Source organism: Phyllostomus hastatus, unplaced genomic scaffold, assembly GCF_019186645.2.
Source record: "Phyllostomus hastatus isolate PE091 unplaced genomic scaffold, TTU_PhHast_1.1 phas_scaffold_200, whole genome shotgun sequence".
Taxonomy (NCBI): Eukaryota; Metazoa; Chordata; class Mammalia; order Chiroptera; family Phyllostomidae; genus Phyllostomus; species Phyllostomus hastatus.
Window position 1 is genome coordinate 11806002 of NW_025334016.1, and position 11940 is coordinate 11817941.

Below are 11940 nucleotides of genomic sequence, written 5' to 3' on the forward strand. Positions count from 1 at the left end.
GGTCTTCAGGAAGTCTCCTCTTCCAGGTCTTGTATTCCATTTCCTTTTCCCCTAGGCTCCCACAGTCCTCAAGTCAAATACCTCCAAAACGTCCTCTACTTCCTCCCCCATCCCAGTCAGCTCCAGTCTCACCTCCAGTCCTTTGCTTTGGACATTCTTTCCCCATCTCTCCGGGATGCCTTCTCTGGCACTTAATACCCCAGTTTTCCCCACATTGTGTAACTCCCCAAGAATTGGGTATTTCCCAACATTTCAAAGTATGTGTGCCCCAGTTTTTTTCTCAATAAGTGAAGTAAACAAGTTATGCTGGACCTATGGTGCCCTCTCTGGGGGACAGGAGCAGTTGCAGGGCTACAGACCTTTCTGGCTCCTAAGGAATCTGTTGCTAGGCTGCTTCTTCTCAGGGGTTCTATTTCTAGTTTCCTAGTACTTATGGACCCCAGCACCATTCCCTTTCTGCAGGTGGTTCAATTTCTATAAATTAATATTTGTAGATTGTTTTGCAAAAGAATGAGGATTCCCCCAGGAGTGTGTCAAGTCCTTGAAGCAGAGGTAAGGCTCCTCTTCCATCTTCTCCAGTAGGAATTTAAAAGAAGGCCCCAAGAATGCTTTCTTTGTTGTGTGTACCTATGTTTATAACATACACATCCATGTTGTCTTAATGTGCATGTGTGCACATACACACCACTATAAGTCACATTATTACAGTACACACATGGTTGTAACTTCACACTCACTGCACAAACTCAATACATCCTTAATTTTTGTACAGACCCATAGGCAACTTACACTGCACACACACAAAGTTCCACTTTCTTGTAAACACATATCTCTCTCATACTCTGTATTAGCAACCAGAACACCTCACTGTGGCTTATTCCTGCCAAGATGACCAAATACTTAATAAACTTTGTCTTCATCTCAACCCATCAACTAGCCCATTTTACACAAGGGGAAATCAACCCAGACAACTGAGTGTCCTGACAGACTTCGGGTGTCACAAACCTTCCATCTGAACCCTCCCACACACAGGTGCCCCTCCACTCACAGGACTAAGTCCTAAACTCTGCTCCTGACATGGGGCTTCAGAAATGTCCAGTCCACTACCTTTAGTGTTTGTTTCCTTCTTGGTAAATGGGGATAATAATAACCCTCATAGGTTCATTGTAAATTAAATGAATTCATGCTATGGAAGCTTAAAACACTACCAGGCACACAACAAGTACTCTCTAAGTACTAACTATCACCATAATTATGATTCTTATACTTTGTCTCATTACAAGGGGCCTAGCATTCATAATTGCTAAATGAATGAGCAAGTGCTAAGGGCATTGGTGTATGGGTTTGTTCCATTCACCATGGAGACACATACTACTCTGACTCCTCTTCTTCCGTATCCCCCACAATGTCCAGGACTATTGTTAGTAGGTGTTGACAAGATGTTCCAAGGAAAGGATCACCTATTCTGAGTCTGTTCCCTTGTTCAGATGTCCTCTCCTTCTACCAGCCCTTCTCCACCCCAGATGCCCAGACTTAGTTGTAGTATACAGTAGATGCTAATGACTATTGAATGAATGAACAAATGCTAACAGGAATCTGTATCTGGGTTTGCACTTCTCCTGGCAGATGCTGCCTCCAGCTTCTCTTTGCCCCTACCTCAACTTAGAGCTCTTCATAGGCACTTCCTCACCAGCTCCCACCCTCCAGAGCTATTTGTTGCCACTAATTGCAGCATTGAAGTTGGGCTGTTGGACGTGCGTAGGTGCACATGCTGGTGCAGCAGGGTGCCCACCCCAGCCATGCCTCTGCTGCCTGCTGCTGTTCACCCAGGACTGATGTGGAATCCACCAACCCAGAGGCTCTGGTGGGTGGGAACCTAGGGAGCTTTAGGAGGTGGGGAGATGGATAAAGTATGCCAGCTAATCAGAAAGTGCCTGGCAGGGCAGGTAGCCAAACAGGAAACCCATAATGGAGTTCTGCAGAGGGACATGATGGGTGGCCCCAGGCACTAGGGGGTAGGGGTGGGGGTGGGGGCAGACACTGGGGTTCTGAAAGCAGCAAATGGGTGGAAGGGGTGGATACTCGCCTTCATTCCTGCCAAACTGTGGCCATCATGGAAAATAGTTTTCCACAACAGGCCACTGTGACTTTATCTGTGCTGTGCCTTTTTGCCTAGAAGATGCTATTGCTCTACTCTTGGGGAAGAGGCTGCTTTATTGAGGACTGGGAGGTTAGGGTGTCAGAATGGAACAGAGGTGTTAGAGCTCCTCATCCTCAGGGTCTTTGCAGACAGGTGCGTGTAGACATGGACGTTTCTCTTCCACTACCACCTTCTGCCCCTGTAGCATCTCACACACTGATGATGGTTTCCCCCAGAAGGTCACATTCTTCTTTCCTTGACCTTCAACGATGGTAACAGTGGGCCTGAGGCATTGGGGGGGGGGATAGAAGGGAGAAGCTCAGAGAAGGCAAGAATACATTCAACAAACTCTTATTGAGTGCATATTATGTGCCTAACACTATTTTTAAACTGTGAGATATTGGGCAGTATCTTTATCTTCCTTGTGTCTCACTTTCCCTCATCTGAAAAAATGGGAATAATGGAAATAATAATAACAATACCCACCTCACTGGGCTGAGTGAGGATAAGTGAGTTAAGTCAGGTAAACTGCTCAGAGTTGTGCCTAGTACACAGTAAGTACTCAATAAATGCCAATGATTGTTACTAGTTGACACAAGCTACATTCTCTTACATCCAGAACTCTACATCTCTCTCTCCATTGCCCACTGGAAAACAACCAAATGCTTAGCCCTGACATTCAAGGTCTTATTTTTGTACCTAAATCTCTGACCCAAGGCAATCTCTGCCTCTCTTCCACTTTATCCAGACTCAGTCCCATGTCCAGAATGGGCTTTGCCTGGGTTATTTCTCCCACTAGGCAAGCCCTCCATTCACTCACATCCTGATTTTCTCAATCAGCCCTTTCCCCGTTCATTCCCTTACTCTGCCAAGTCCTTCATGCCTCCATTCAACACCCTTAAGTCATCTTCAGGACCCCTCAAAACCTCACAGCTGGAGAGAACACTTTCCAAATTGTAGGCTTTTCATGAGATGGGAACAAGCCACTTAATCTAGTAGCTTGATGTACATTATGTGGAAATAAGAAGGGATGAGTGGGTGTTTTATCCCTCTCCCATATCTGGGCTACCCTGGCCATGGAAACACTTTGAGCGGCTCATCACCTGTGTCCAGGACTCTGTTCACACAGTCCCGACACCTTCCTGTCAGGGGAGGCCCAATCAGTTTCCTAACCCCAGGTTCAGGTGGCAGTCCCTTTTCCACATACCAACCATTCCTCATATGCCTTCTGTCAGGGCCCTGTCTACCATGGGTCTCTTGGGAAATCCATGGGGTCTGGATTGTGTTTGTCTGCAGCTGTTGCCAAAGAGGCTTTAGAGTGCCTGGGCACAGTGAGACACCATGTGAGACACTGAACCAGCCATGGAGGCATGGGTGACTGAAGCAATGAGTAAGTGAATAGAAGCATGAGTGACTGTACAAGCCAATCAAAGCATGAGTAACTGAGAGAGCGAGCAAATGGACACAAGCAGGAGTGAGTGAATGGGAGAATGGCTGAGTAACTATATTAGTGACTTGAGGGCAAAGAGGCTACTAACTCTCCCTTCAATATCTTATTTCTCAGCTTCTTCTTTAGTTTCCCCCACTTCCTGCAGCTGGGAAATGACACTTGGTGGAGCAGGCACCTTAGGCCCACTGGTGGAAGCACTGGTTGGGGGTAGCTGACTCTCCTGCCCTAAACACTGACATAGCAATATCATCACCCCTTCTTGTGTGATTGCACAATTTGCCTCCTCACTCACGAGAAGTTGGGGAGATGGGCCTTGCAGAGGCGCTGGCGACTGCGGGTGGGGTTGGGTCCACATGGGGGCGTGCACAGCCCCCAGGTACTCCACTCTGACCATGAGCCTTCCCCTGAAATGAGAGGAGGGAGTTACTGAGTCAGAATTAGTGGTCTCGGGGGGTTAGTGAGACAGAGGCTACAGGGACATGGGATCCATGGCAGACAGTCAGAAATCTCCATCACTTCATGGGCTGCCCACCCTCACAGGAGAGTCTGGGGAGCACTCACAGGAGCAGCGCTGGATGTTGTAGCAGTGCCGGATATCCTGTTGTTCCCCAGGACATCGATGTCCATTAAATTTGCGGCCCTTGCAGCTCCTTGAGCGTGTCTGCTGGCCTGGGATCTCCTGACAGCTGATGCGTTGCATCTTTGGGCGGATACAGGTGCTCCATTCCTCCCATGTCCCCCACTCTCCATTTACTGCAGAGACAGAAATAGCAGGGGCTTGCACCAAAGAAGGGAGCCAGCAAGGGGGTTGGTTCCCCCCCCCACAGGAAAGGAAGGAATGAGTGCTGGGGGAGGGAGTGGGGGTGATCAGATGTGGGAATGGGGGAATCAGAGGTGGAACCAAGGCATCAGGGCCTGGAATGAAGGAATTTGAGGTAGGAACAAGGCATTAGAAGCAGGAACTGGGCAGCAGAGAAGGGTGGAGATTTAGGCATGGAAATGGTGCATCTTGAGGTGCTTACCAGGGCAGGGCACAGCCGTGTTGCAGATGTGGGTCCGGGTAGCTTCACCAGCACAGAAGGGGCCGCCATGCTGGGGCACAGGGTGATCACATGTCCGTTGTTCTGTGGTCTTGCCAAGGCCACAGGTCACCGGGCAGGGGCTCACAGGGCCCCATGGCCCCCAGCCTCCAGCCACTGTTGGGGGAATAGGAGTGAGGGAAAGGCCACCTCAATCTCCCCCCATCAGCCCATAGACTGTTGAGGCAGACCATCCCCAAATGAAGAGCTCCATGGTCACATGGTCTAAGATCTATCCATGAAATGGCAGAGCATCTGTGCCCAAATCAAGAGCAGAGCATCAAAGGCCTTATCACTATGTACCTGGGCAGGGTGGCAGGCCGCTGCAAGCCCGCTGCTCATAGGCTGACCCTGGACATGGCTTCCCAGGGGGCTTCGTGGAGGGCTCAGGTGCAGAACATGTGCGACTTCGTCTTTCCACAGGCATGTTGGGTCCACCATGGCAGGAGCCTGAGCAAGGGCCCCAAGGGCCCCAAGCAGCCCAGGCCCCATGTGCTGTGGTGGGGTGGGGTGGGAGGAAGCCAACTGTGGTCACGCATGCTGAAGTCCTCCCACCCTGGCAGTTCCCTGCTATAACACTCAGACCCACCCTGGGTGCCTGCATCCGTGCCCTGTGGCTGCCCTCACTCACTGGGGCAGATCTGCTTCGTATCACAGTCCTCTGACTCCTGTGCGTCTCCTGGGCATTGGCCCCCACACTTGGGGGCTGGCTGATCACATGTTCGACGGCGAGTCCGGGTCCCTTTGGAACAGGTGACAGAGCAAGGTGCCCAGGCTCCCCAGTCGGACCAGCCGCCTATCTCTGTGGGAGAAAAGAGAAAGGGACAGGATGGAGTTGGAGGTGTTATTCAGGGTCCTTGTTTCCTCAGGTACCCCACATCAGCTAATCCTGTCCCTGCATCTTCTGTCGCACTTGGTCCACCATCATTGCTCATCTGGACTACTGCAGTAACCTACACACCGATCCCTCTGCCTCACCCCTCATCACATAGACTGTCTTCCTCTGGACATCAAGGAGGTCACAACCCAAATCAGATTATATTTCTCCTCTGCCCGTACCTCATATCACTTAAAATGAAAGCCACACTTGCCTCCTCCTTAGAGCCTTACAAATATCAGGCACTGTCCCACCCTCAGGGCCTCTGTCCCAATTATTCCCAGCGCCCAGTAACAGGCAGTGCATGCCTGTCTAGCTGATCCTCCTCACCGGGACAACATGGCTTGTCCTCACAGGCCTGCAGCTGCCACTCGAGGGTCCCAGGCTGCACCTTCTCAGGGCATTGTCCGCCCCAGCCTATGCAGCGCCGGTGCCGCAGCTGGGAGCCCTCAGTGCAGCTCACTGAGCAGGGAGTCCAACTGGACCACACTGACCATCGTGGGGGCCTGCAGAGAGAAGTGTGTGTGTGTTTGTATATTTATATATCTCCCTCCCATCCTGGTGCAAGCTGGCAAGGATAGCCTATAGGGCTATAGAGTGTGCGCAGGCATAGTTTGGGGTGTGGGATAAATATGTGTGAAATAATGAGAGTATCTACCTCTTAAGGATGTTGGGGGACTGAATGGGAAGAGATAGGCACACAGTAAGTACTTAATAAATATAATTTACCTTCACGATCAGGGACCTGGGGCTGCTACCCTTTCAAGTCCCCCAAGGATAGTGCCAGGCATGCAATAAGCAAATGTAAGGACTAGGGATCCAGAACTCATGTCAGAAACCCACTAGGCCACTGTTGTACAAACAGGAAGTGCTTAATAGATAGGATAAATTATCCCCATGAGCTCAGAGAACCCATCAGATATATGCCAGATCTGTCCTCAAACACCTGCACAACATAATGTTAAATAGATGTGAACTGTTCACATGACTAGGGATCCAGAACTACCTTCAAAAAACTTGTAAGCTTCTCATCCCCAAAGTGTATCTGGGATATACAGTAAGCAGTTAGAAAACATATCTGGCATACAGTAAATGCTCAATACATCTAAGTGGCCATCATGACTATCCTCAGAAATCCTCCCACTGCCCCTCCCACTGCCTCTGCAGTGCACTTGGTATGCTGGAAGTACTCAGTGAATGTAAAGTGCTATCATAATTAGGAGCCTGGAGCTGCCCTCAGAATTCCCCAAACTATCTCGCCCCCACAATGCATCTGTATATAGAAAGTACTCAACATGAGCAGTCACCACAATTAGGGGACTCAAGCCACCTTCAGAAATACCAGAGTTAGCCCTGACTGCTGTGGCTCAGTTGGTTGGGTGTCATCCTGCAAAGTGAAAGGTCACCGGTTCGATTCCCAGTCAGGGCACATGCCTGGGTTGTGGGCCAGCCCCGGTGGGGGGGGGGGAGGTGAGAGGCAACCGATCAATATTTCTCTCACACATCAATGTTTCTCTCCCTTTATCCTTCCCTTTCCCTCTCTCTAAAATTAAATCAATAAAATCTTAAAAAAAAAAAAGAAATACCTGAATTGCTCCCCAGTCACAATGCTTCCAGTATGCAGGAAGTGCTCAATATATGTAAGCTATAGCAGTACATTTACCAATGTCTAGAGACCTTTTGGGTATTACAACTGGTGTGGGGAGTTGTTATTGGCATCTAATAATTAAGAGGCCAGAGATGCTACAAAACACCCTGCAATAAGTACATAGGTCAGCCCCCACCCCAATAATAATTTTTTGGCCTCAAATGTCAACAGAACAAAGACTGAAAAATCCAGAGCTATGGTCATGATCAGGACCTTGGAACCATCCTTAGGAATCCCAGAAAAGGAAAGAGTCCAGTTCTGGGTTGCCCTGCAGACAGTCCTTCTTGCCTTCCCTCAACCCCAGGCTCCCCCTAACCTGCATGCCTGACAGAGCTTACTGTCAGGCTCCTGGAAGGCATAGTTAGGGTTGAGACAGCAGTCTTCCTCACGGACATGTTCCCCCAGGAAGTCCTTACACTTCCCTGAAGATTCCTCATACTGGCTGAAGCAGAGTACAGGGTCTGAGCCTGTAAGAGAGTGGGGAGAAGGGGTATGGTCAGGGATGTGGTGGCCCCAGGCCCCCCTGGGGGCAAGCTGATCTCATTCACTTACCTGTGGCTGGCAGGGTGAGTAGCAGCAGCAGTGGTGGCCACAGAAGCAGTGACCAAAAGGCCTGTGCTAAGGTAGGCATGTTGAGCACTGCACTCCTGCAGCCCCGCCTGGCTTTATGTGAGCTGACCTGCTCTGGGAGTCAGTGGGAAAGAGGAACCAGGGGCAGGAGGAACTGAGAGGGCAAAGAGCAGCAGTGGTGGGGAGGGCAGGTCTTTACAGCTCCCACCTCTCCCTTCTTGTTGCTTCTGCCCCTGTGCCACCTTCTCCACTCAGCCCTCCCTACTTCCTGTCTCCCTCTCAGTCCAGTTTTGTTACTGTATCCCTAGCACCCCATGCTCCGCCCAGCAACCCTGCAGCACTGAGTCAATAGTCTTTGACCAAATTCTTACTAAAGGGAAATGAAGCACAGGAGTTTGGAGCACGATGAATTTCCTAGCTGTGTAACCTCGGGCAAGTCACTTGAACCTCTCTGAGACTCTGTTTCTTCACCTGTAAAATGCACACTCCCTATCATCATAGGATCAACCTCATGGGGATATTTAGCAAGGCTGAAAGGAGTGTGTCCCTCCTCATGGGGTGAAGTTACCATTGAGGTAATTGCTTAATTTTCCATCCTGACTTAACCCACCCTTCTCTTTCCTGAAAAGGAGGTCCCTTGTGGTCAGCATGGGGAAGGGAGGTCAGCACATGGGAAGTGAGAAGGGGAAGTGGCAAGACCATGGGGACGATTCAGGAGTGAATTGGGGATGGCCACTGTCCCAGGGGCCCGGCTGGAAACAACCTTAGGGCCTGTGGAGGGGTGGTAGGGAGGGAACTGGCCTGGTCATATTTCATCAGAGTAACTTGGGTAGGTGACACTCCCCTCCCTGAGTCTATATCATAGGGTTTGTTGCCAAGCTTGGGAGCTAAGTTTTTTTTTTTAAAGTCCTTAGCACAGTGTCTGGCATATAATAGATGCTCTGTGTTTGTTATATACATTTATCCAACATTTATTGGTCACCTATTGGAGCCAGATGCTATTCTCAGCATTGGGTGGAGCAGAGAATAAGACAGCCCCAAATCCTGGTCTTCAAGGCGCTTACACTCTAAAAGAATACACAGATAATAAATGTCACCTCCCTCACAGAGGCCTTTCCCAGATACCCTTTTTGTATGGCACCCTCGTCACTCTCTAGCCCAGTGACTCTCAAACCTTAGTGTGTGTCAGAATCATCTGGAAGGTTGGTCAAATCATAGACTCCTGGAACACACCTGCTTCTGATCGTGCAGGTCTGGGGTCAACAACATGCATTTTTAAGAAACTCCCAGGTGACAATGACACTGCTGCTCTGGGGACCACACTTAAAGAACCATCATTCCAGTCCCTGACCACTCTTTTTCCTTTGTAGACCTCATCTATGAAAACTATTCTACATGCTTATTATACTGTTAATAATTCCTCTTAAACCCATTTTCCATGCAGGTAAAACTGAGCTCCATGGACTTGCTATCTTTTTATAACCATTAATGAGCCATCTTAAAAACAAGAACATTTAAAATAACAATAAGGCACTTAAGAAAGGTAGGAAAGCAATCTTCCCTGCATTCAGAGGGAGAAATACCATTCTGCACATTAAAACCAAGTAAAAGAATTTGATTTAGTCAGGCTTACCATTAAAACAGAACTTCAAGAATATTAATCTTGTTTTATGGGTAATAAGGTGTGTTGACACTGAGATGTACTTGTTTCCTGATAATAGAAGCCTGTCTCAAAAAGTTTGCTTTGAACAAAGAGGTCTTGTTAGCATTCTAAGACTTCAGACGTTAGCACTGTGTTATCTTGTGAAAACAAATTCGAGAAACCTGTACTTCTGGTTGGCTGCTTTATCTAATCATCCACTGCCCTGGTAATAATGTTATAACTGGTATTTCCTTTGATCCTAAACTGTATAAATAAATACTCATAGGATTCACTGTGGAAGAGGACTGTCAGTGCTTTCTTCTTCTCTCACATATTTGGGCAATAAAATGACTCTGCAGATTTCTTATTTAAACAAAGAGTGAGTCTTGTCTCTCAATGCAATTGCAATGCAGTTGTCTCTAGCAATGCAATTATTGCACTGCCACCTTGTATGATGTATTTAGGTTTCTTGTCTGTCGCCCTCTCTCAAATGCCAGCTCCACGAGGGTAAGTTGTTTTGTCTGGTATGTTAACTGCTGTCCCTGCAGAGCTCAACAAAGATTTGCTGAAAGCAGAAATAAATGAAATAAAACTCGAGAGATTCTGTGAACTGCTAAAAGGGAGAGTCTAGATTAAAGGGTAAAATATGGGTGTCACAGGGGTGGGGGTGGGGAGATAGTGTCTCAAGTGCCCAGACTGGACCAGAGTTCTGAGAAGGGGGAAGGGAACCAAGGCAAAGCACAGGGGAAGTCCAGCATTTCAAATTTTGGAGAACTGAGGGGAAATGGAACACAGGGGTTGAGAAGGGGCCTGAGAAGGACGAGGACAAACCAGGGGATTTTCTCATAGGCCTGGCACATTTACTCCATGGTCTCTCACGCACTCTCATTCTGTGTTGATCATTTCCTCTATTTTTAAAGATAGTTACACACACAGTTCTAGATTTATGGCCTCTACTGTAGTCTCATAAGAACAGCTCACATACATACAGGATCACTCAGCTTCTCAGATATTCTCTCAGTCACTCACTCGAGGAGTCATTTTCTCTGTCATGGAGTCCCAGTCTAACAATTATCTCCTACTAACAATTCATACACACAATCATGTCTTATAGCCTGTCTCATTCGGTCAATATGACCAATATTTACTCGCATCAGTTCACACAGACTCACACCTTTTCATGTGTCAATCACTTAGGCCATAGGTGGCAAACACAAGGCCCTCGGACCAAATCCAGCCTTCCACCTTGTTTTATCAGCCCGGCACTTTGTTTCTACCCGGTGGCAGCACCGAGCTCCTTGGCCCTGGTTAAGGAGTAGTTACATTTATACAGCCTGAAATTACATTTGGCCCTTTGAAGGCAACTGCAAGGTCAATGTGGACCCCAGTGAAGATGAATTTGACACCCTTGATTTAGGCCGTCATTTTCTCACATACAAAGTCACTGATTTACAGCCACCACTAGTTTCTCATGAAGTTTCTTGCGCGCGCGCGCGCGCACACACACACACACACACACACACACACACACAAAATCACCATCTCCCCTACTTCTTCATACTCAAGGCCCCATTTCACATATCCAGTTTGATTATAACTAAGTTTCACACATATATATAATCAGACAGTATCTCAGACATTGTCTTACTCACCTAGTCTCACATTTCTTCTCAAGCAGCTTCCAACATACCAGTCTTTGATTTATAGGCTTTAATAAAGTGTTTTGCAAAGAATTTTACACACAGCCACACAGCCAGTTTCTCAGGTACTGCCTCAGTCACCCATTCAGTGTTATGATATTTTTCCCTCAGTCAGTTTCTGACATCTGTGATCACTAATTCACAATTTGTACTAGGTTCTCAGTAAGCCTTATACACAGTCTCTCGGGGTCCATCTTAGTCATTTTACACCATCATTTTCATCAGTTAGTTTATCATGTAGCCTCAAGCTCAACTATAGCTTTGCTGGTTTCCTGGATACACCAATCACATGGTCTCTCAGTGTCTTGCAGTCTGTTTTTCACAAAAAATATAGTCTGATTTACACTCTGTTATGAAATGTTTCACAGACCCACACTCTCACACGACTGCTCAATTTTCTTTCACACAGCGCGGACTTTATTTCTTATCATCTTACAGTTATGGGGCCTCTTGCACCATTTCAGACACACTCAGTCCCATCATTTTCTCTCCCTTTCACAGTCCTTGAACCTGTGGGCTAGACTGCAGTAGTAACTGTCGATTAATTTCTTACTAGTTCTAAGTATAGATACACACACGCATGTATACACACAATTGCAGCTTCTCATACTCTCCCAGCCCCAGCCATTTTTTGTTTCTCAGTCTTTGCTACTCTTACATAAACAATATTCATACACATAAATCATGCATTATTATTTTGTGTGTCAGGCAGCCATTTGGCCTCACAGCCATTTTCTCTCATACAATTAACTTTGCACATATACTCCCATGACTTTAACTGATACAACAGCCTTGCATGAACAGTTTCACACACAATCCACCTCCCAACACTGA

General features: G+C 47.6%; 1 protein-coding gene across 1 annotated transcript; it reads right to left on the reverse strand.

The window, feature by feature from the left end:
• Positions 1-2196: 2196 nt before the first annotated feature.
• LOC123832644 (complement factor properdin) lies at positions 2197-8012 on the reverse strand. The gene is made up of 9 exons (XM_045860403.1): positions 7747-8012; positions 7511-7661; positions 5877-6052; positions 5301-5471; positions 4973-5164; positions 4613-4786; positions 4152-4343; positions 3883-3994; positions 2197-2424 (listed from the first exon to the last, which is right to left on the reverse strand). The coding sequence occupies exons 1-9, from the start codon at positions 7823-7825 to the stop codon at positions 2259-2261; spliced, it is 1413 nt and encodes a 470-aa protein (XP_045716359.1). The 5' UTR covers positions 7826-8012; the 3' UTR covers positions 2197-2258.
• Between the last annotated feature and the right edge of the window lie 3928 nt (positions 8013-11940).

What these genes read in the sequence shown, in the direction of transcription:
- LOC123832644 (XM_045860403.1), bottom strand. Translation starts at nt 7,825, where the DNA reads ATGCCTACCTTAGCACAGGCCTTTTGGTCACTGCTTCTGTGGCCACCA. An exon ending in AAGCTCTGTCAGGCATGCAG is followed by an intron (nt 6,053 to 7,510) that starts GTTAGGGGGAGC and finishes TTCTCTCTGCAG; the next exon opens with GCCCCCACGATGGTCAGTGT. An exon ending in CACGGCTGTGCCCTGCCCTG is followed by an intron (nt 4,344 to 4,612) that starts GTAAGCACCTCA and finishes CTGTCTCTGCAG; the next exon opens with TAAATGGAGAGTGGGGGACA.